Source organism: Elephantulus edwardii, unplaced genomic scaffold (assembly GCF_000299155.1).
Source record: "Elephantulus edwardii isolate Elephantulus edwardi_28Jun2011 unplaced genomic scaffold, EleEdw1.0 scaffold00513, whole genome shotgun sequence".
Lineage (NCBI taxonomy): Eukaryota > Metazoa > Chordata > Mammalia > Macroscelidea > Macroscelididae > Elephantulus > Elephantulus edwardii.
Genome location: NW_006400263.1, coordinates 242,418 through 266,437, shown reverse-complemented (window position 1 = coordinate 266,437; position 24,020 = coordinate 242,418). Strand labels below are relative to the sequence as shown.

The window sequence follows — 24,020 nt, the reverse complement described above, 5'->3', positions numbered from 1 at the left end:
AGATGGGTGGATGGCTGATGGGCAGAGCAAACTGAGGAGACAACAGATGACTCAAGATGATGGCAGGGGGGAGGCAGCTACCAGGCTGGCTAGCTAATGTTTCCCCCTTTCAGCGATTTGCAGGAGATGTGTCCCAGCTTGGTCATGAAGTTGGTTTGCTTCCATTGTGCGATGCACTCCTCAGAAATTTTAAAATCAGCCTGGGTGAGACAGAAAAAAAAAGTATAATGATGGTGCTGGGGCTGCAAGAAAACGGGCTTTCTATAAGTGGTGCAAACTTCTTCAGCTTTGCTGAACATTTGCCAGAACCTTGAATAACTGTATTGTCCAAACCAGGTAAGTTCATTTTAGAAAATAATCATAAGCAAAAGAAAGCTCTATGACAGTTTATAGACCATCACTGCATTCAAATAGTGAAAAACAGAACTACCTTAATGTCTAATAAAGTTTTGGTTAAATGCTCAGTCTAATAGAATCAGCAGTATGAAGCCACCAGCTGCTCCCACTCACCTGTGTAGTGCCGATGTGCGTCAGAATCAATGGCAGTGGGTTTGGTTTTTAACAGAATAGTGTCATAATGCTAATTCCACTCTCAGTATTTAACAGGATGGTAATTTTCTGGGATAAAGTTAAATTTAAAAAGCAGGATAAACATATGGTATGCCTAAACTATCTGTATCTTTATGCACAGAAAAAGACCAGAAAGAATGAATCGCTAATGACTTTAGTATCTCTGGATGGCAGAATTATGGCAATTTTATTTTCTTCATTTCCTCCAATATTTTAGCTGATTTATACAATGAAAATTTATAGCTAGAAAAAAAAATTAGCTTGGAAAAAGCAGACAAGAAGGGAGTGGGCAAAGCTGTGTGCAGGAGGACAGGAAAAAGAGGTAAAAACCACCCTTAACGCCCCCAGAAGCGTTCTAATTGAGGAAATGAGGTATTAAGTAGAACAAGTCACACATGGAGTGTTGGTGCCACAAGGAGAGGGACTTTTTTTTGTTATTTTCACAGCCAAAGCACCTAGAATAGCACCTGTTAAGAGAGCAGAACTGTGCCTTGAGGTTTTCTTGGCTCTAAATTTGAATGAAAACAGATTAGACCTTTTTCTGTGGTGCCACTCGGTGAGTACACCAACTTAAGTAGTCAGGAGTAAACTAATTCCAACACCAGAGGTCATACTGAATGAACAAAGTGAAATGCAGGAAAACCTGTACGTGAGGCAATGCTAAGAAGGCCTAAAGCGAGGCCTGAAGGATCCCAGGAGGATTTTGATCCTGGCTTCATCACTTCTGGGATCCTGGTGGCCTTCTCACAGGCATCCTACCAGCTAAAATGGGGAAGAATCATTTTGCATTAGTATGTGAAAATGGGTGCAATCTGGGGTGCACAGGCCAGGAAGGGCAGAAATGCTACTAACCTGCAACTTCTCAAAGACTTTCTTTTTGGGCTTGAGCTCATCGTCTGGTTGGCCCTTCTCATAGCCCTTCACAAACACTCGCTCTCCAGGAGCAGAGCCTGGGGGAGGGTCCAGAGGTTCAACCTTTCGGCTTACTCCTTCTATAGAAGCACACAGAAGCATGCCCTGGGACTCAAGTCCTCTCATCTTCTGGGGTTTCAGATTGCACAGCACCACCACCAGCCTGTCCTGCAGTTCCTCCTCTGAAACTTTTAAAAATTAATTCTTAAAAGGTACTCATTGTTTCTGTTCACTTTATATTGCAGATGGTTATCTATGATCTCCACAGATGTAAATATAAGCAAGAAATCTACGATAATATTCTTGATGCTACATCATGGTCCTTTCCAAATGGGGTACGGATAAAAGTTGTAAGGGGCTGGTAAGAAATCTCTTAAAAGTTTCATAGCATTAAAAAAATTAAGTATCCTTATAATTTTTGTGCTCTGTTTCTGGTGTTTTTATTAATGACACATTTGCTTTTTTCTGGTCTTGGACAGAATATTTTTAAACATTTATTAGCATTTTATAACTTAATTGTTCTTTTTATTTCCTGTGACAGAAAATATAACCTTTCTGTAGTGCTTAGGACCAGCATTAAGGAGCACTTGATGGCATATGCAATCAGTACCATTCTGTAACTACATTATTAGCTTGAATGGATGTAGCAACTGGAATGTTCTACTATGCTTTCATTTTTGTAACCAAGTATAAAGTGGAGTTGAAAACTTCAGCTAAGTGAGGCACAGCATTGAAAACAAGTTAAAAATTTGTGGGATGCTAAGGAATGTGAAGGTCACATAATTAAAGTCATTTGGATGACTGACCCTCTCAAGGACTGAAGGATGCTTTGTGTGGTCAGAACATGAGGGAAGTTTTCATTTTTAGCTATGGACCAGGCCCATTGGATAGGCTGGAGTCAGAATTTCTTTGTCGAGTTTTTAATTTTACCCACTGGTTAATATTCATGTGAGCAGAGTAGTCTTTGTATAATAAAATGGGACACTTGGGATGTTATCCACAGATAGGAAAATTAGGGTGGAAGTATTAATTTGTAGTTACATATCTTTGGTTTTTTAATATAGTCACACAGCTTTGAGTATCTGATGTGGATATAATATATAGTATAATATGTGTATTTGTTGTTGTTACATGATGTCACATTGGAACGAACTTGTAGATGAGCCCCCAGCAAATTTTCAGAGGAAAAATTACGTAGAAGTAGACTGTTTATCTTCCTGCAATGAAGTTACCTTTGTGTTGGAAATGCAACTCTTTACCCACTAGGCCACCAAATCTCCATGTGTATATGCACTCAAATACATATGTATACATATGTATGAATTGATGATGCCTTTGAGTTGTAGTGCAGGAGAAGAATATTCAACATACTTCACCCATATACTTTGTGCCAATCCTTGGAGACAGACATCGTGCTTGGAAGGGTGGAGTGTCAGAGCAGGAGAGGAAAACCCTAGATGAGATAAATTGACATAATAGCTATGGCAGTGGGGTCAGGTGTGTCAGAGAATGGTGAGGATGGCTCAGAATAGGGCAAGGTTCAGAACCATTGTTGTAGGGTCACTGTGAGTTGTAGTCAACTTGACGGCACATCACAGCAACCATATGTAGTTTATAATACATGAATCATCTAAAAAACCCACTACACTCTAGTCAGTTTATTTATGTGATTCTCCATAAAGTTTCTTTAAGGGAGGAGACAGTCCATCTTTCTCCCTCAGAGCAACTAGTAGATTTGAACTGCAAGTGGTGGACCATACAGCACATTACATAAACACCACCTTATGCTTCTGGAAAAGGAGTTCTGGAGGCTTAGTGCTAAAGAGTTGTAATGCCAACCCAAAGGTACACCGTTTGAATCCACCAGCTATTCTGTGGGGAAAAGATGGAGAGCCTCCTTCTTGTGTATTTTGCTGCCTTTGAATACCCTCTGTAGGATGAGCTGTGGGTTGATTCTGACTCAGTGGTACATACCCACAACAATGCTTCCAGAGAACACACACATGCATATATGCACAATGGACGTACACCTCGCTACTACTTGTACTGTGTTGTTGTTTTTAGGAACTATTTTTGCCTCCCAGTACAATGCACTTTGTTTCTACTTTCCCCCCACCTACTGCTAATTTAAGTACATACCTTTCTCTTAAAAAAAAGGTTACATATTATGTAACCTATATGCTAACAGTGAAAATAGCTATACTTTCAACATGAAAATCAGTAAGATCTATGTATTATTAATATTGTTTGATGCATTATTAATTAGAAAAACAAAACTAACCATTGCTTTTGTATTTGTTTAGCTGGATTTTATATGAGAAACCACATTTCCAAGGTCAGAAATGTGTGTTAGAAGAAGGGGAAAAAGTGTTAAATCATGACTGGATTCTTCACAACAGAAAATACCCACCAAGAAACTTTGTATTAGGTTCCATCAAACGTGTCTTAAAGGTACCGGAATTGTTTTTCTTGGTTTTCATTTTGCTTAGTTTGGTTTGTCATAATAAGGAGCATAGTGTTTAGAAATGTGTCATTTTATTAATGTTTGTTAACATCTTGATAATATTTTGATTTAATACATATAAAACATTAGATTAAATGAAAATTCAAAATATTCATTGTAATCTGGTTTATTACATTTCTAGAGTTAAATGATTGGTAATGGACTATCTATGTACATTTAGGCATACTTGTGTATTTTTATACCTACAAATATACCCCTGTGTATTTTTAATGGGAAAGGTGTGTAGCATCCAGGGATACTTAAGAAATAGCTGGTATCTTGAAATATATTCTGCTCTGGTATAGAAGTCTACTTTTCAATACAGCTTTGTGTACAGGAAGGCACGCACCAGCAGGGTACATGAGTACAGGGGGGTGTTCTGGAAAAGGAGAACATTAAGAGCAAATTAAGGAAGGAAGCATGAAGGGAGAAAAGGGAGGCGTAGCTGCAGCTTTTAAGCTTTATTAAACAATATTGTTAGATCTCTGATTTTGTTACCTATAAAATATTATTTACTACTAAGCTAGGAGGTTTGGCGGCACAGTCTATGGGGTGTTGCAGCGCATGAGCCTCTCTGGTATTTCATATCCCCAAGTGCTCCAGAGGTGAATGGTGCTCAGTCTGCTCCTGTGCTGTTTACAGGGGAGGGTTGCTATGAATCTGTTCAATTTGGCATCAATGAGAATGAGAAGATAAGGAAAATCTTTCAGTACCATAAAAGTTTGATGGGGAATGCTGGGGCAGTTTAGAGAAGTTGGGTCAGGGCATTAGTGTGAAGCTACTTTGAGTCTAAGAGAGACTGCCAAGTCACACTGCCATGAGAAGCAGGGCTCTGTGGGTGCATACAGAACAGACATTTCACCTCTTGATAGGAGGCACCTCACCAGAAGGACGTGATTGGACTCTTTAAAATGATAAACAGAAGTTAAGGAGCAGAAGAGTTGTGAGAGAGCTGCTGGCAGAGCGGCTTTTTTTCAGACACAGGTGTGTAGGCGGTGGCAGGTGTGTGCTTGGTAGGTTGATGTTATTACAGAGTGATTAAAGTGGTGAAAGCATTGAGGGCAGTGTCCATTTTAATGAAAGTAATGCTAGTAGTTCAGTCAGCAAACAGCATTTGAGTGCTCACAAAATTAGCTGACTTGGTAGAAATTCCTTGAGATGGATAGTTTGTAGGTGGCATCTCTCACCACCTTCTGAATGTGTCAGGCAACACATCAAGCCTAATAGACAAAGGTATGTCAAATAAGAGTAAAATAGAATAAAAACTGTCTTGTAAGCAAAACATTTGAAGTAATATTTGCATATCAGACATTTTTGCTTGGAAAATAAGCATTAATAAGCAAGGCTTGCATTTTCCCCCCTCTTTTCTATTGTTCTTAAAGTCTTTTCTGTAGTCAAAATGTTAGTGCCAATGTGTATTATACAGGCTAGAAATGCCCAGTGAGGGAAGAACATAAAACTATTGATTATTGAGCATTAAATGGAAAAGATACTAGCATTGTTCTGAATTATCTCACAAAGTAATAATTAAGTATCAAACTGCTGCCTTTACCCAACATTGACAAAACTTTACCTCCTGATAATTTCATTTTCATGGTGGTGATTTCCATTTCAAATTCACCTAGGCCTTACCCAACTTTAGCTAATGATCAGTATTTTAGAGTATCTAAACCTTAGTCCTTTGTAAATAATGTTTGGCAGATGCCACACAGTATCAGGATTTAAAGACGAAACTCAATGATAATCCTGCTCTGCCTCCAGTGGAAGAAATGGGGTATGAGTAGTAATTGCGGTGAATCATGAGTGAGGTACTCTCTTCTCAAATTAGGCTGTAAACATACTATCATTTACTATGCTTAATACACATTTAGTATTATTTTAAAGTTTTTAAAATATTTTTTCTTTGACCAGACATTAGTTAATCTTTATTAATAAGCTGAGGAGAGGAAGTTTGTTGTTTTATCAGTAATTGCAAACATTTATTATCTAAGGTAGAAATAAATATGTTCACTCCTTCCACGGTTCTTTTGTCTTTTAGTGGCAGTTGTTTAGAGAAATGTCATCTCATAATTTGTGTAGTTAGGCGCTGTCAAGTAGACTGTGCCTCAAAGCAGTCCTATGAACAACCGATCGGAACTTTGCCATTTCCTGTGCTATCATCATGATCTCGGACATGCCCATTGTTATACCTGCTGTGTCAGTTCATTTCTTCTCTGTCACTGAAGGTCTTCCTATCTTTTTTTGACTCTGCATTTCCCAGTGTGAGGAGAGGGGTTTTTTCTCTCCCAAGGACTGGTCCCTTCTGACAAACATGCTCAAAGTATGTGAGATGAAGTTTCACCATCCTTGCCTCTGTGGAGCAGGTGGTTTCACTACTTCAAGACAGATTTGCTTCTTCTTCTGACAGTCCATGTTATATCCAGTACTTTCTGCTAACACTACAAGTTAAAGGCATCAAAATAGATCTAACTGTGACTCAAGGAGCTCTGGTTGTGTAGACTGCAGGGAGTTGCACTGCTGACCTAATGGGGGTCTCCTTCCATGTAATTTACAGCCTTGGAAACCCTCTGGAGGGTCATCTCTGAATTTGTTCTTATCCCAGAGTAATAAGGGAGAATTGTTGCTCGTTCTTGTCTTCTTCCATTCAGGACACTCCGGTTGAGTTATGGCCAATGCTCCTCGTGCACAGCCATCACTTAGGTCACAGTGGAGGCTTAGGTGATTTCCACAGAGCTTCCAGACTGAAACTGAGTCGGAAGAAGAGTCTAGTCATCTGCTTCTGAACCCCAACCAGTTGGTAGCCTATAGATCAAAACAGTTCAATCCACAGCTGATCATGGGCATGTCACTGGACCCATCATGTCTCATGCAGTTGTGCAGTGTTACCATGAGACAAGGTGGGGGTGGAGGGATTGACTAGACCAACAGACGACACTTTTGATTACGGCTTGAAAATCCCTATTAATTTGATATATCCACCTTGAGCAATTTATGGTTCACTGTTTACTTTTTCTTCTATATAAAGAGGACATTATTATACCTACCTCTAGAATTTTATGGAAATCAAATGCAACTATGCAGAGGGTTTATTTTATACTGGTTTATTTACAAAGTTCATATACATTGTTTTTCACACCAAATCTTTCCCATTTCCTTCACCACCCTTTCAGCCTCAAATTGTGCAACCTCTGATTAACGCCCACTCCCATCCTCAGCCTTCTACTCCCACCTCCCCCCCAAAATACTCGTTCTACAGTAATAGTCTTTTACAATATTTGTCCTTATGGGACTGAGTTAGTTCACTTAGTATAAGAATGTAGAGGTTTTTGTACTCTTCTAGGACCCAAGATGACTTTGTCACATCTTGTTTAGTATATGTGTAGATGTTTATGTGTGATATGCTCTGATATTTTCTGTTTCCATTTCCATCAGTTCAGTTGAGTAAACAGCATTGGGTTACTCAATAAATTATCTAACTTGATAAAAATTTCTAGAGATGGATAATTTGTAGGTGCCATCTTCTAAAATTAATATTATTTGTGGGCTTTTTAAAATCTTAGTTTTGCCTCATTTTTAAAAGTTAATAATGTCCATCTAGGATCTTGACTAATGTTCAATAATTTCCACATTCTTTTGGATCACGGTTCTTGAGAATGCGAACAAACTGGACTTTTTTTTTTTCTCATTCAGTTGGCAAGGCTACTGTCTTCTCCATTGCCTGGCACAGATTATTACGAATATCCAGGGCTACAACTGTTGATTAAAACATGTCAGTCAATTCAAATGAATCATTCTGATTCTGTCTTACATGGATCCACAATCAACACCCTTGGGACCAGAAGTCGGGAAATACTCAAAGACCTATTACATTGGGAAAGTCAGCCATTGGAGACCTCTCCAAAGTACTGAGGAACAGTGATGTAATTTTAAAGATTCACCTCGTTGAGGCCGATGATCTATTCAATCAATTGCTATGCATCTAGACAGTGAATAAGATAGAGGCTTTTTAGCTGTGAAGTTGGAGAAGAATACTCACTATCCCATAGACTGCCAAAAGAACAAAGAGGTGTATCTTGGGGAAAAGTACAGCCAGAGTACTCTTTAGAGGCAAGAATGATGAAGTTATGTCTCATATATGTTGAGTGTGTTATTAGGAGCTATTCCTTGGCTTGGAAAGGTGGAAGGTCACAGAACGAGAGGAAGAGCCTCAGCAAGTTGGATTTGACACAGTTACTGCAGCAGTAGGCTGTTAGAATATGTTACAGTATGTTAGAGATGATGAGGAAGGCACAGGGTAGGACAGGGTTCATATCTGTTGTTAATAGGGTCACTGTGAGTTGTACTCAACTCGATGGCACATAACAACCACAGTCGTACGTACTACTGAGGTATAATGCCTATAAAATACCTGTCACCAGACTGGACTTAGTAAGTATTCAGTGAGCTTGTTTTCAGAACATTAATGTTCACATTTACTATTCCACTTAAGAGTTAGGAAATCAATTCATTTAGCTTAAGGTAATAAATGTTGATGTCAAAATTACCTCCCAAAAAAGTGATCCAAAAGAATGTGGAAATTATCAAACAATATTATTAATATCACATGCAAATAAAATCTTGTTGAGATTTATCTTAAAATGGCTTGAACCGTACATAGACAGGGAACCTCCAGAAATCCAAGCTGGATTCAGAAGACGTCTTGGCAGAGGCATATCATTACTAATGTCAGATGGATACAGATCTTGGTTGAAAAGAAACATAACCAAAAAGGTTTAAAGAAAAATGTCATTGGAAAGGCCATTGAAATGTTTCAAGAGTTCTTCTGACCGTATTCTTGTGACGTTCCCCTACTTGTTAATGTCTAATATTTGCCTCCTAAAAGAGGTTTTTAAAGCATTCTTTTTCTTCTGGTGGCATGGTCTGTATCCTTACACTGTGAACCCCAAGGATGGCACCTCTGTCAGTTTGAATCCATCCAGGGCTCTGCAGGGATGGACAGACTCCTGCCTTGTAACTTGTGCTCTGTGAAAAACCACTGCAACTCATCTGTGAGTTGGTTCTGATTTAATGGCAGTGAGTTGTTTGTTGTTGTGTTGGGCTTAGTTGTTTTTTTTTTTTAAGTTATATACATTTTTGGAAGCCCATAGTGTGTTATAGTATTACATGTTGCACCACTAACCTAAAGGTTGGCAGTTTGAATCCATGAGCTGCTCTATGGGAGAAACATAGGCAGGTTCCTCCTATAAATATTTGCAGCCTTAGAAAACATGCTCGAGTGTCACCATAAACCAGTAAGGGTCAATGTGACAATAGTAAGTTTGGTTTTTTAGTTTTATATACTTTTACATCTCTTTGTACTCTTGACTTCCTAGCAATTTCTCATAACTAACTGGCAAAGCCATTTGCTTTGCCTCATTAAGGACAAAATATTTTAGCTCTCATCTTCCCTGCAGCCCTTTTTCCCCCCAGGATGAATGTTATTTTAATTTTTTTGAAGCTCATCATCAAGAAAACAGATTCTTGCTACTGGCCAATTGACAGCACCATGATAGATGGAGAAGAAATTAAGGTTGTTAACAGCTTGCTTGGCTCTAGAGTCAATGCTTTTTGCACCAGGAGTCAGGAAATCAGAAGACAAATTGCATTGGAAAAATGTGCTGTCAGGGACCTCTCCAGAGTACTGAGAAACAACAGTGTCAGTCTAGAGACTAACATGCACCTGATGCAGGCCATGGTCTTCACAATTACTTGTTATGCATCAGAGACCTGGATAATGACTAAGGATGTCAGAGAATTGAGGCCTTTGAGTTGTAATGCTGGAGAAGAGTACTGAACATACAGTGGACTGCCAAGAAAACAAATAGGTCTGTCTTGGAGAGGGTGAAACCATGTTTCTTCTTGAAAGCTAGGATTTTGAAACTCCTTCTCACATACTTTGAGCATGTGGTCAGGAGGGACCAGTCCTTGGAGAAGGATGGAGGGATGATGCAGGAGAGGAAGACCCTGGATGAAACACTAATTGGGACAAGGGTGTAGGTGTGTTGGAGTCAGTGAGACTGGCTCAAGACAGGGCAGGCTTCAGAGCTGTTATACACAGGTTCACTATGAGTCACAGGCAACTCAGTGGCACTGAACAACTTTAATCAGCTCAACAGCTTTAATCAGTAGTTAATATAAGACATCTTTGGCTTGTGCTTGTTTTACAGTATTATAACAGTAGTGTAGCTCTTTTTCTTTAAGTTTACATATATTATTATAATTTCTTTTCTGAAGGAGTGGGGCTTTCTTTACATGTCCAGTTCTTAAATCCTTTTCATTACATGCTATTCCTAGAAAATCATTGATTTTTAAAAAAAAATATAACTTACATTTATATCAGTTTCTTAACACTCTTATTTCCAGAGTCTTTTTTTTAATTGAAAATGTAATTAAGGTTTATAGAGACTTTGGATTTCCATCCATTCATTGTTGCACATTTTTCTCTCTGCCCTCCCCTCCCCCTACTCCCTAGTTCGCTTTTCTCTTTGAAAATTAAAAAAAAAGAAATAAAACTCTTTCATTGTTATACCACCCGCACCCCCACCCCCGCACTCTACTGTGCAGCTCTCATTCTGGGCTCTTTTTATGAAAATAATACCTAATAATATATTCCTTTTAAAAAGTTCTTTCTCTCATCTGTTTCAATATATTATTTATCCTCTTTTCTTAGTTTCCCTCATTCCCAATGCTTTACAACAGTGACATTATGCACTATTTGTCCTATTGTGACTGAGATATTGCACTCAGCATACGTCCTCCAGGATCACCCATTTTGAATAATATTTCATGAGTTCCTTGTTTTTCGATGCAGCATAGTATTCTATTGTGTGAATATACCACAGCTTCTCCATCCATTCATTTGTTGATGGGCACTTGGGTTGTTTCCAGCTTTTTGCTATTGTGGACAAAGCCACAATAAACATGGGGGTGCATATATCTGCTTGGTTAGCAGTTCTGGTTTCTTATATCGGTCTTTTAACACAATCTTTTATCCACAATCTTATAACAGTTATTTAACGAAGACAAATTCAAGCCTCAAGTTGTGATACCTATAGATTTTATGGACAATATCTTGAATGGTACAAGAAATATCAAAAGAAGGTGGAGAAATATTACATTTTGAAAGTCTGAAGTCAGGGACCTCTCCAAATTATTGAAGAAGAATGGTGTCTGTTTAAGGACTGCAGTGTGCCTTATCCAGGCCATGATCTTTTCAATCACTTGCTATGCATTTGAAAGCTTGTACAATGGATAATAAGTATGACAGAAGAAGTACTGAAGCCATTTGAGCTGTGATGTTAGAGAAAAATGCTGATTATCCCATAGACTGCCAAAAGAAAAACAATCAGATATATGTTGGAGAAGGTGCAGACAGAGTTTTCCTTGAAGGCAGATGCTAAAGCTTTTTGTCTTGGATACATTGCTATTTCTTGGAGTGGGGCATCATGCTTGGGAAAATGGAGGGACGAAAGAGAGGAAGACCCTGAATCAACTGGATTTACACAGTGAATGCAGCAATGGGTTGAAGTGTGTTAGAGATTATGAAGATGGCACAGGACAGGACAGGACAGGGTGCAGATCTGTTCATAGGGTTGCTGTGAGTTGTATCCAACTTGAAAGCATCAGCAACAGCAGCAACAGCATACACAGATGACTAAAAGTTTTAATTATGTATCTTTCATGGAGATATAAAACAGAATTCACCCTTGAGTCATAAAGGAGAGATGCTGCCTGTCCTGTTCCCTGTTTTACCTCCAGGGCTTTGAGCAGGGCCTGACACATTGTCTCTATAGTTATTTGCTGAACAGATGAATTAATAAAGAACTATGAGCTATTGGAAAGCATCTTTCCATGCTTTGTGATACATGCAGAGCTCTTGTTTTTCATTGGCTAGTCCATTAATTTACATTCCAAATTTGCTTAGATAACAGATACAAGCCAGGTTCTGTTCCAAATGCTAAGAATCGAGCAATGAGCAAACAGATAAATAAGAGCCTACTATTCTAATTGCATCTATAGGGCAGTTTGGAACATAGAATAAGCAAATCTGTATGTTCTGTAGGAGGCCTGGTGGCAGAGGTCAAAGCATTTGGCTACTAGTCAAAAAGTCAGTGATTCAAACCCATCAGCTGCTCTGTGGGAGAAAAATGAGACAATCTGTTTCTATAAAGATGTAAAGCTTTTGACACCTTGTGGAAACTTCCAGTGTGTTACAAGGTCACCGTGGGTTGGACTTGACTTGATTACAGTGGGTATAATATAAAACCATGATATGTACAGTAAGGGGAAAGTACATCAAGAGAAAGGGCAAAGAATGACAGGGAGTGCTGGATTTTCCAAAATAGGCCTCTGTGACTTGACAAATGCGTTAAGAAAATTTAAAAAGTCATTGCTGTCCAATTGGAACCGACTCACAGCTGACCTTCTATAGAGTATTTGGAGGCTGTAAACCACACATAACGAGATTGCCCAACTTTGTCCCACAGAGTGCTAATGCATTTGAACCTGAGAGATGGCATCCCAGGTCCCTACTAACTCCACCACTGGAGATCCCTGACAACTCAGTCCTTGATAAAAATAGGAACAAAGCCATGTGCATATCTGGAGAAACAGCATTCCAGGCAGAATGAATAGCACCCGCTGCAAAGCTCTGAGACAAAACTGTACCTGGCGTGTTTGGGACCAGCAAGGACACCAATGTGGCTGGAGCTAAAGGAGAAGGGACAAAATGAGGTCCAAGAGATGACTAGGCAGCTGAGCTTATAGGAGTTTATAGCCAAATTAAGGCCTTTAGATTTTAATTTGCTAAAGATAGGAAGAGAGAAGGTGTGCTGACTATAGAGGGAGCTCCCTAGGTGTTCCACAGGATGGATGAAAATGCATCTGAGAGTGAAGTCCATGTTTTCTGGGTGAGAGTAATTTATTTATTCATCAAATGTATACTCATGATAGGACAGGAACTAACACATACAAAGGAATAAAAAATTCCCAAAGGAGCATATATTTTCCTAAGGAAGGCATCCATGAAAAATGTGATACAGTGTGCAAAAACTATTCACGGATGCCACACCTTACCCTGATAGTTTGGCTTCACCTATTTTAGTTGTTTTTCTCCCCTCCCCCCCCCCATCATCTCTGAAATGTCTACTTATGTCTTGTCCTCCATCTGTCTTGGACTGTAGCATTATCTTCTGTGGTAGCACATACTTTCCAACTGCCTAACTATGCTTCATCTCCTCGGCATAGATCATTCATTCTTTAAAATGTAAATATTTAATACGAATACAACTACTTAGAATGTATAAGTTATAAAAGATGATACAATCTACGTGCATGATTACAAAAACAAGAAGGAAAACTTCATTACCAATATAATTATGTTCTCTTTTCTCCCACAGAATATTATTTGCTTGATTTTAGTTTCTTAACTTTTCCATTTTGTTTTGTTTATTGTCTAGATTTTCCAGTTTTTGAACTTTATATAAATGGATTTTTTATTTGTATTCTACAGTTTCTTTGCCCAACCATGTTTACGGGCCTTACAGCATTCGATTCCGGCAAATCCTGAATGAGATTCTTCTATTTTCTTGACAAGTTTTCTTTGATTTTTATTACTACAGAAAGTGCTGCTTTGGATATTCTTGCACATGTCTGTTTGTTCGCACATGTTTCTTCCATTTTAGTTGTTCCCTAACTTTTGAATCACCTGCAAGTGTACCCAACGTTGTTAGCACACAGATTACTGAGCGCAGAGGTGGTAGTTGATATTGTTTGCTTTTGGCTAGTTCACACATGCTTCTTTCATTTTAGTTGTTCCCTAACTTTTGAGTCACCTGCAAGTGTACACGAGATTGTTAGCACACAGATTAGCTCAGAGGTGGGAGTTGCTGTTGTTTGATTTTGATTCAGAACCAATTAATAGCTGACCCTCCCATGGGTTTTCAGAGGTAGTCAATCACACAGGAGGAAATTGTCCATCCTTCTCTCTGGACCATCTGCTGAATTCAGACCATGTGCCTTTGGGATTGCAGCACAGCTGCTTACCACTAAGCCACCACAGTTCCCTGAGCTCAAGAGTTAGATCTGAGAATTTGCATTTCTGACAAATTACAGGGTGATGGTGCCGCTGCAGCTTCTTAGGGAACCACACTTTGAAAACCTCTGCTCTTAGATGTGCCAGGTCTTAGGGTGTGTGCTTCCTCAGCTTGGTTGGACTAGGTGTATAGGCCCCTTGACACCCATGATTGAATTCTTGGTTTACCTAACTTTTCCACTTTGAAAACTCAGTGCCATCTAGTTGTAACTGACTAATAGCTAAAGCTCCATTGGGTTTCCCAGAGCAAGAATCACAGGAAGATAATGCCCATCTTTCTCCTGCAGAACTTGATCTCTTGGTGAATTAAAATTGCTGCTGGTGGATTCAAATTGCAAGAGACACGCAGCCTTTAGGTTGGCTGGAGAACTCCTTTCCTTCTACATTGTCAGCTAGTAAATGTAAAAATAGTCTCTTACTGAAGTTTTAATTTGAATTCCTCTTATTACTTATAGAGTTGACCATTTATTAGCTGTATTTTTTTTCCTTCTCTCTAAAATTCCTTTTGATGTCTTTTGTTTATTTTTCTTTTGCTATGCACTATATTCTTAGGTACCTGACTCAGTGGCACATAGCAATGACAGATATGTTCTTATGTTAGCATACTTGACAACCAAAATTTTTTATTGGTGCTTTTATTTTCATTTTATGTATTAAAATAATTAAGGTACACGAAAATTAAGGTTAGAAAAATGTGTTGGTCCAACTGAGAAAATAAGACTTTTATCTCCATTCTTGCCAAATGCTTTTAGAGTGATAAGTTTAAAGATTTAACTAAGTTGTATTTATGGAGTATCAGAAAAGTCTGGGAGGAAGTCATGTAAACTTTAAGGGTAAACTGGTCGTTCTTACTTGGATATTACATGTACCCTTAGATTGCTTGTCAGAGGTTTTCAAAATAGTGCGGGACAGGGCAAAGTTGTGATCTATTGTTTATGGAGTTGCTATGAGTCGTAGTCACATCAGGCCCCTAACAACAATAACTCTTTGCTGATGAAATATATTGGTTGACTACCTTTCTCCATAATGAATTGAGATATAAACAAAATTTCAGGAAAGGGTATTTATGTGACTGTCCAAAATGAAGATAGAATGTGTGTGCTTTAATGGCGTTCTAGTAAAGATTGCTGAGAACATATATTGCAGTCCTACTTTTTCGTTTTTAATCATCCTTCTCCTCTGGCTGTTAGGCTGTTTCCTTCTGTGAGGTTGAAGAATAGAATGCCTCTGAGCTTTTTCCCTTTTAAAGTACACGCCCAAACATTGTTTGTATAATACAATGCAAAGGAAGCTTGTTTGTGTGAGACACTTAGTTATGTATTCTGTTACTGTACCTCAGATCCCTGGAGGGACATTAATATGGCATTACTTTACTTTCAATCATGTTACTCAGCACTCATTTATTAATAGCAAACAAAGGAGCTATGCCCATTGAACAGGTGACTATTCTGGCTATTTCTGCATTATTTTGAAATAAAACTTTGGAAGGCAATGCACCTTTATTCTTTAAAGACTATTCTAAGTTACATTTCTTTGGTTATTGCTTTTTATAATATTTTTTTCTTTAGTATACTGCATCTTACAATGAATTTTATGCAATTTGCTTATTTTATATGTGTTAATAAAAATGAGAACTCAGTTTGAAGAATATGGAAAAAGAATCAGAAAATCTGTTTTAAAGTAGTAATATTTATGATAATGAAAATTGTTCATATTCTTATAAATGCTACTCTGATATTTATAGCATTTACTTCTTTTATTAAAGCCTAATTATTTGCATTTCACAATGTCATAGATGAGAATTATGTTACAGAAACTTGAGTTGTATAATTAAGCCCTTCAAGAACATTGAGATAGATGTGTGTTCAGACAGAACAGCATCTGTAATTTTAGACAAAAGAGAAATAATTATTATGTAGAGGCCCTAAGAAAGAATGAGGTATTATTTGAGTTAGGACATGAAAATTGAAAGATATTTATAAAAGGAATTAAAAAAAAAAAGAAATACAGGCAGTGAGCTTTTTAGTTGAGTCGGGAGAAACATCTAGCAGGGTGCAGAGTTCTGGAAATTTAGCTAGATCCCTAGATTGGTGTCTTATTGTAGAAAGACAATCTGTACCCGTTGTCGTCACATTGAGCCTAAGTTTCTGAGGCTGTGAATCTTGACAGCAGCGGACTGTCTCATCTTTTCTTCTTAGAGGCGCTGGTGAATTTGAACCAGCAACATTGGCAATAAGTTTCAAGAGATGAACCCAGACAAGTGTTGCCAAGTTAACACTGATTCATGAGACTCATGTATCTAATAGTATTTCTATAGCTGTTTTATTTGTTCTATGTTAGAATTAGATCACCAGGCTTTTCCCTCTAGCTACTTCTAGGTGAACCTGAACTGCCAGTGTCTCAAGGAACTGCTGAATGCATTAGCTCTTTGAAGTACCAGGGACTTCTATCAGTGAAATTTTGAAGGAAAACTTGATAGGCTATGGAGACAGTGGGGGCCTAATTTTTAAGACAAGTGAACGAAGTGGCAAATTTCAACTTGCAATGCCTTCTTCAGAAGAGTGGTGTGTGTATGTACATGTGTGCTTGCACGTTACATGTGGGCTCACAAGTGCATGTGCACACACACAGGTCTAATTAAGTAGGAAAACAGATTTCCTTTATCCTCACCTCTAATTCCTACTTCTTTTGTCAGTGTATGTTAGATAAACACACTGAGGAGGGGGTGCCTTTCTGTAACTTATTTTTATGTCCCCCATGAGATCAGCTTTTATTTAACTCCCTTCCTCTTCTGTGGGCTTGTTACACTTCTAAAGAGGAAAGCTTACAGGCATTTGGCACTCCAGCTGGGCTTGGAGCTCTGAACGTCGCTAAGGGGCAAGTCTTTGAAAACAAAACAAAACAGGAATTGTTCTGATTCTTTCTCAATCAGTAATACTTCATTTTATCAACACAACTCCTTAGAAAAATTCTGGTTTTTAAAAAATGGTGAGTTTTTAAATTAGAAACAGTACTTCCTTTATGTTGTTATGATGAAGAAATTTGAACAATAAGAATAACTATTAACTGCTTGTCCGGCGTGTTGACATATTAGGCTGTATGACTGCAGATTATTTCAGAGCTAATTTTTGCTCCCCCACCCTCTCCAGGATTGCAGCATTCCAGAGATAGAACTTTGTCCCCGGGCTGAGCCAGCATGTTGTCCTATCTACATACAGAGAGCAGTCCCCAATTTGGAAGAACTGAATATCCCCAAAACTGTGTCTTTCACTGTGAAGTCAGGAGTGTACGTATCAGTTTCTCTTTTTCATAGTGATTGATAATCACCATAGTTCCCTTTTCCATTTCTTAGTAGATGACATAAGTATTTCTCAAATTCTTTTTTTTTCTTTTTCTTCTATAATTATATTTTATTAATTTTCATAAACATTTACAGAGATTTTGGGCTTCCACTCATTCATTGTTGCACTATTCTCTCTACCCTCCTCCCAGTTTGTTCTTGTCCAAATGCCACAGTGCTTGTCAAAGCCAGTTCTGATTAATCTTCTTTGTCAGTGTATCCTTTGCCATTCCCTATCACTCCTCCCTGAGAGAGACTTCACCCTGAGTCATAAGGAAAAGGGGACGGTGTATTCTCTTAGCTACTTCCTGCTGAAAAGGGACGCTGTGGGTTTCAGGGTGAAGATCTTCTCTCACTACACTAAAGGGCCCCTTTGGCAGTAGGAAACACATAGACTATTATGGAGATTGATTTTGGAATTCAGATGCACTCTTATTGATTGTGCTTGGCTGTACATGTACATATCCTTCAAGATGTATCATGGGGGTGTTGCAACCTAGAAGACACAAATTTGACTAACAAGTTATAAGTACATGAGTCCAAAAATTATGGAAAAGTAAAAGAAAAGATTCTTTCATTGTTTTACAAACCCTCCCCCAGGTCCCCTCCACCATGCAGCAGCCCTCGCTCTAGTCTCCTGTGATGACAGAAATACCCAGTTACATCTCTCTTTCAGACGGTTCTCTCCCTCCTCTGCTTCAGTGCAGTATACATTATTGAACCCATCTTACTCAGTGTCTCCCCAACCCCAAGGACAGTCCCATTCTACAACAGTGGCATCATGTAATATTTGTCCTTTTGTGACTGGGATATTTCACTCAGCATAATGTTCTCCAGAGATTTGTTAATTTTATTTAGAAGCCTGAAGAGCTGGGAAAGATGTGTTTCAGGGATTAAAAAGGCTTCTCTTGTTCTTTGAGTCAAATTAGGGTTTTGTTGTATGACTCATGGGAACAGGTATAAAATTCTAAGATGTAGGTGCATCTAACCACTGTTTATCTTTCACATTTTGGGACCAAGAGAAAAAAAAAGCATACCCGTGGCCTAGAATTCTGAACCTTGTACTATTTCTAGAGCTGCTAAGTGCTACCAGTTTTGTGTTTATTATCCCTCTGTTCCTGCAAAGCAGGTAGTGTTACTCTTATGATATAAATAAGATAAATTCAATGATTTGCCACAGTCTACCAGTTAGTAAGAAAGTGATTTGATCCTGGGCCTCTTGATTCCAAATGAATCTTTAAGACTGTGTATCTAATTCAGCACAGTCTTGGTTTAGTTCCCAAGTGACTTAAACCCCAAAAGGTCACAAAAATGTGAATGATTGAGTCATTAGAGTCTTCTCTCTTTCACTGTTTTCTTCTGCTCTGATGGTTGATGTTGGACTTTTTGGTCACTGTCAGATATCTTTATCTTCCCAATCATGGATTAGAAATCCACGGGGAGTAGGAGTATTTGACCCTGTTAATGAGAAATGTTTTTAATAATCAAGTTCCGCTGAAAGCTGGAACAGTATTTGGAGATTGTTATTTCAAATACTCTTTTCTATAGCAACCAGTGGAATTTACTTTAATCCTAAAAATATGGGTCAAAGATTTAAAATGCCTAAAGGGAGCACTAGTAGCTTGGTGATAAGAAGCTGTACTGCAATCCCAAAGGTATACAGTTCAGATCCACCAGCTACCTAATGGGAGAAAAATTGGCAATCCCCTGCTTGCCGTTTACTGCCTCAGTTCCAATGCTACACACACACAGCAACAGTGGAGCCCCTACCTCTGATTGTCATGTTACAGAAAAGAGTGGAAAGTAGTAGAGTTTTTGAACATTAGGAAATTCTAAGAACAGAACAGTAATGCCTAGACCTTAGAAAATATACTTCACTTACAAGATAGATATTTTTTGTTGTAAGTACTTAATAGCATGCCCACTCTTGGCTAAGTCATTTTGAATTGTATTTTACTAGTATAATTCTGTGTATGGTGTTTTGGGGTAGTGGTCAGTGGTGGTTAGTATTTTTGTTAAGACAGAATCGATGCATAGCTAACCCCCCGTGGCTCTTCAGAGGCAGTAAATGGCACAGGAGGAGATTGCCCCTTTTTCCCTCCCCCTGCAGAGCAGCTGGTGGATTTGAACTGCGTGTATTTAGGTTGACAATACAACTCATTTTTCTTTAATTTCAGCTCTTAGATGATTAGATTTAAAAATTGCTGTTATACTTTAACTAACTATTTCTTACTTACTTAGTTGGCTTGCCTACCCAGATGTTAATTTTAAGGGGCAAGCTACAATTTTGGAAGAAGACCATGGACTCTTTGAGATTTCTTCAACTGAAATGAAATCATTGCATCCACTTCAAATGGTAAGCAAATTTAGGAATGAAAGATTCCAAATACAAGAGTGTTTCAAGTACCCATAAACCCCAAATTATACACACACACACACACACACACACACACACACATGACTAGATTGGCAAGCTATTTATGCATTTTTTTCCCCATTTATTTACACTGTGGAGACTACCTGTAAGTATTTCTATGTTTAACCATGTAGAGAAGAATCTGTTTCATTTTCTGTATTCTTCCATCATAGTACTTACAGACTTCCCTTCCAATTATGGTTCTTTAGAAATTTTAGATCCTGAATTCTGTATTTCCTCATGTGTGTTGTAAAACTGGTTATAGTAAATGATAGACTTCCATTGCGCTGATGAATTATCAACTCAGCATCAATAGTAGACAGTTCTATCAGTTTTCATTTTCTTCATGATAATCGGTACTTTTAGTATTTTTCCCTTGTTGTGTTGCTTTTTTTAAAAAAAAACTTTGAAATGCTAACTATTATTTAGTGTGATATCTTATCTGGAGGTATATAACAGGAATGCCACAAAGGAACAGCTTTAACAAACAAAAATTTATTTGATCAAAGATTTGGAGGCTAAAGATGATTTTCTCTCTGTCAGCTTTGGAGGAAGGTCTTTATTTCTTTTGAACTAGCCTTCATGTCACGTGGAGACTCTTTTCTCCAATCTCTGCTTTCCAAATGTTTGTTTAGTCTCTTTCATATCTCAGAAGATATTTACTTACGATGCGTCCTATACTAATCCCGTCTCATTACCATAACGGGATTTATTCTTTAATAAGATTATAACTCCAGGCATAGAGGTTAGGATTTATAGCATATTTTGGGGGAACATGATCCATAACATTTCATCCTTTGATGTGAAAATTCATGTTCCTGCCACATGCAAAACTCATTTTACCCTATCATATCCCAAGTCTCTGAAACTTCAAGTCTAAAGTCTCATCTTCTGAATCATCTCAATCAAATATGAATGAGACACTAGGGCTATTTCATTCTAGGTAGAGTTACTTCTCATTCTATGACTCCATGAATTATAGGATACAAATTCTGTTTTCAAAATGTAATCCTTCTCTCTTATAATAGGATAAGTTCTCTAAAAGAGCAAAACTAGTGAATATAAATGTGTAATGTTCATTCACTCCCAAACCCACAGATAATAAATTAGGTCTAGCCCATCATGGCCTTCCATTAGATTTCCAAGGCTACACATTTTAATTGGACGGGGAAGGACTATACATGTAGAGCAGATGAATGACTCTAACTGCCTGCCTTTTGGTTAGCAGCCAGCAAATTACACATTTACTCTCACTCTTGCGCTGCAATCAGGGAGCTCTGGTGGCTTAGTGGTTAAGACTTTGGCTATGAACCCAAAGACATGCAGTTTAGAGCCACCAGCTGCTTTGCAGGAGAAAGATAGGCAGTCTCCTTCCATGACATTTAGAAATGTGCTAGAGGATCAGCTGTGAGTTAGTTCTGACTCAACAGCACATAAAAACAACAACATTACCATCAAGTCAAGACTCACTAAAAGCGGACCCCCCAATGGTTTTCTAAGGCTCTTAATCAAATTGCCTATCTTTTTCTCACAGAGCCACCAGAGAAATGCAACCTGTGGCTTAGCAGTGCAACTCCATGTGGACTCTGCACATCAGAATTCCCAGTATGATATAGGGAGAGACTTACTTTAAGGAAATGACTAACAAAGCTAAAGGCTGGCAAGTTCCAAATCCATGGGTCAGATGTCATACTGGAGGCTTCATCTGACTCAAATGGCTGCAGGCACTGAGAAATCCAAAACTGGCAGTTCAGGCAGAAGGCTACTATTTATGGAGTTGCATAAACTAGCAAATCCCAAAATATGCAGATCAGGTGGCACATTACTGACTCATACCCCAAGAACAAGCACCAGAGGATGATAAATTGAGGTCAATATTGAGAGACAGTGAACTTTGCTAGAACATCATATGTTGGATGTAAGCCACACCTTCAGAGAAACTCCCCTTTCTACTTACTGTCTGACTGCTCACATGAGATTACGGAGTAGAGGATGCCTGCGCAGCGTGTGGTGTGTCAAGTCACTGAGAATCGTGGCCTGCTCAAGTTAAGAACCTCACATATGATAAACTACACCCTTGAACAAAGTATAAATAAAGAAAAATTAGAAAAATTTAAGAAATACCACAGTGGAAAATAGTATTTAAAGAAAGAAATGATAGAATTAAAGTTTCTGTGAGAATAGGCTCCTATTCTTAGGCTCTACAATTTCAAAATTTCAGAGACATCCATTATGATTAAAAAAAATATTGGTAAAGGTTGGAAGGGTGATTAACTTTGTATTTATTTTTCTGCAGTGTAGAATAACATTTGCTAATTGATTTAGAACTCTGCCCTGTCAAAAATGAGGTTTCTAAATCTGCTAGAAAATCTACTCTTTTTTTTTTTTAGGACACTTAAAATGAGATTAAGTATTTTATTGATTATTTATACTCTAGCACTAAACCTTAATTTCCTTTCTTATATTAGTTGTAAGCTGGAAAAAATAATCGTCTGTGATTTATTACTATCTTACATTCATGTTCATGTTTGATTCTATAGTACTGTACTTGAAACTTAAATTTGGTATGTAATTGTCACTAATGTTATTTTTATGGCTTATACATTGAACTTAGTTACTTTCAAATATTTTAATAGTTTTGTATCTTAAAGCATTTTAATATTTAAATATCTAATATTAACATTTCTTGGTTTCTCAAGGGTGGACTGAAAGTGGAAATGCCTATGAACCTAAAGGTAAGTAAATCTTAAACAGACTTTGTGGTAGACTAAAATTTTTTACTAATAATTTTTAGATATTTAACCATTAAAAGAAATGTACACATACACCCCTAACTGTGTGGAAATGACACCTACTCATGGACAGTGGGGTAGTGAGAAGTAATTGCACAAAGTGGTTTATAAGGGCAGATTCTCCGTATGGAAAGTTGGATGTCTGTATGGACAAGCCAGGCAAACCTGGGTTCGAGAAAGAGAGGAAGACCCTCAGTGAGATGGATTGACACAGTAACTGCCACAGTAGGTGTGAGTATGACAGAGAGCATGATGGTGCAGGATAGATAGGGCAAGGTTCAGATCTTTTGTTCATCGAGTTGCTATGAATTATGGGTGACTTGATAGCACCTAACAGTAAAAACCACAAAGGAGCTCAAGCATGTCAGGGTGGTGAGAATGGCACAGGATAGGGGATGGGGCGCCATGTTGTTTTCATTGGATCCCAATGAGTCATAGTCAACTCCATAGCACATAATGACAACAGAAAGAGGAATGATAATAGATTTGGCTTTTATCTTGTTGGACCCGAGGTGATAAAGAGCCATAGAGACACTTCTCAGTGTGGTGATATCCATGAATCACTTAATTGATATCCAGGAAGAAGATCAAGCAAGGCTGAGCAAAAAGAGATACTGGTAGCTGTTATCTGATAGACTGTAAATATGAGTATCTTGGTCAGACATTCTTCTAAGTGGTATAGCAATTGATCTGTCGATTTGCTGTACAGAGGTAACTCTAGTTACTGTGATTCTGAATACTGTGACCCTACTGTGTCATATGTGATAATGGTCACCCATGGTGGACAGTGTTTGGTGGAGCTCTCCGATGAAAATAAGCTTGGAAGCAGGAGTGGAATCCACTTCTGAAATAGCTTGCCTCCGGAAACCTTATGAACTTGGAGAAACAATGAAAGTTATACAAGTGTTCAGGTCTTTTGTTCATAGGTTCCCTATGAGTCGCCTATGACTTTACGACACTTAACAACAACATAGGGAAGAGTACACCTAATAAAAAGTAGAGTAAAGGCAGTCATGCACATTTTAGGAAAGAAAGGAAAAAATAGAATTGGTAAATGTGTGTGAATGGATTAGAAGATATAGCTCCCCCAACCCTCTTATTTCTGCAATTTTTTTTTTAAATTTATGGATTTGAATGCTGATCACAAGTTGAGACTTAAAAACTTGCATATGTAAAGTACTATACCTTGGTTATATGTTGGAATCATGTGTAACTGTTGTTGTTGTGTACTTTTGAGTTGGAATTGACCTATAGTTGACCATCCAGCGGGTTTTCAGAGGTAGTTAATGTCACGGGAGATTGGACATCCATCTTTAAAGCATCCGATGGATTCGAACTGAATGTCTTTGGGATTG

General features: G+C 38.1%; 1 protein-coding gene across 1 annotated transcript in view; it reads left to right on the top strand.

The window, feature by feature from the left end:
- Nucleotides 1-24,020, top strand: part of LOC102855222 — a 196,698-nt gene that overhangs the window by 104,198 nt on the left and 68,480 nt on the right. The window contains exons 8-12 of the mRNA XM_006903124.1: nt 1,728-1,843; nt 3,786-3,933; nt 17,267-17,403; nt 19,699-19,813; nt 22,573-22,608. Of these exons, the coding sequence (XP_006903186.1) occupies nt 1,728-1,843; nt 3,786-3,933; nt 17,267-17,403; nt 19,699-19,813; nt 22,573-22,608 (552 nt within the window). The remainder of the gene's footprint in view (nt 1-1,727; nt 1,844-3,785; nt 3,934-17,266; nt 17,404-19,698; nt 19,814-22,572; nt 22,609-24,020) is intronic.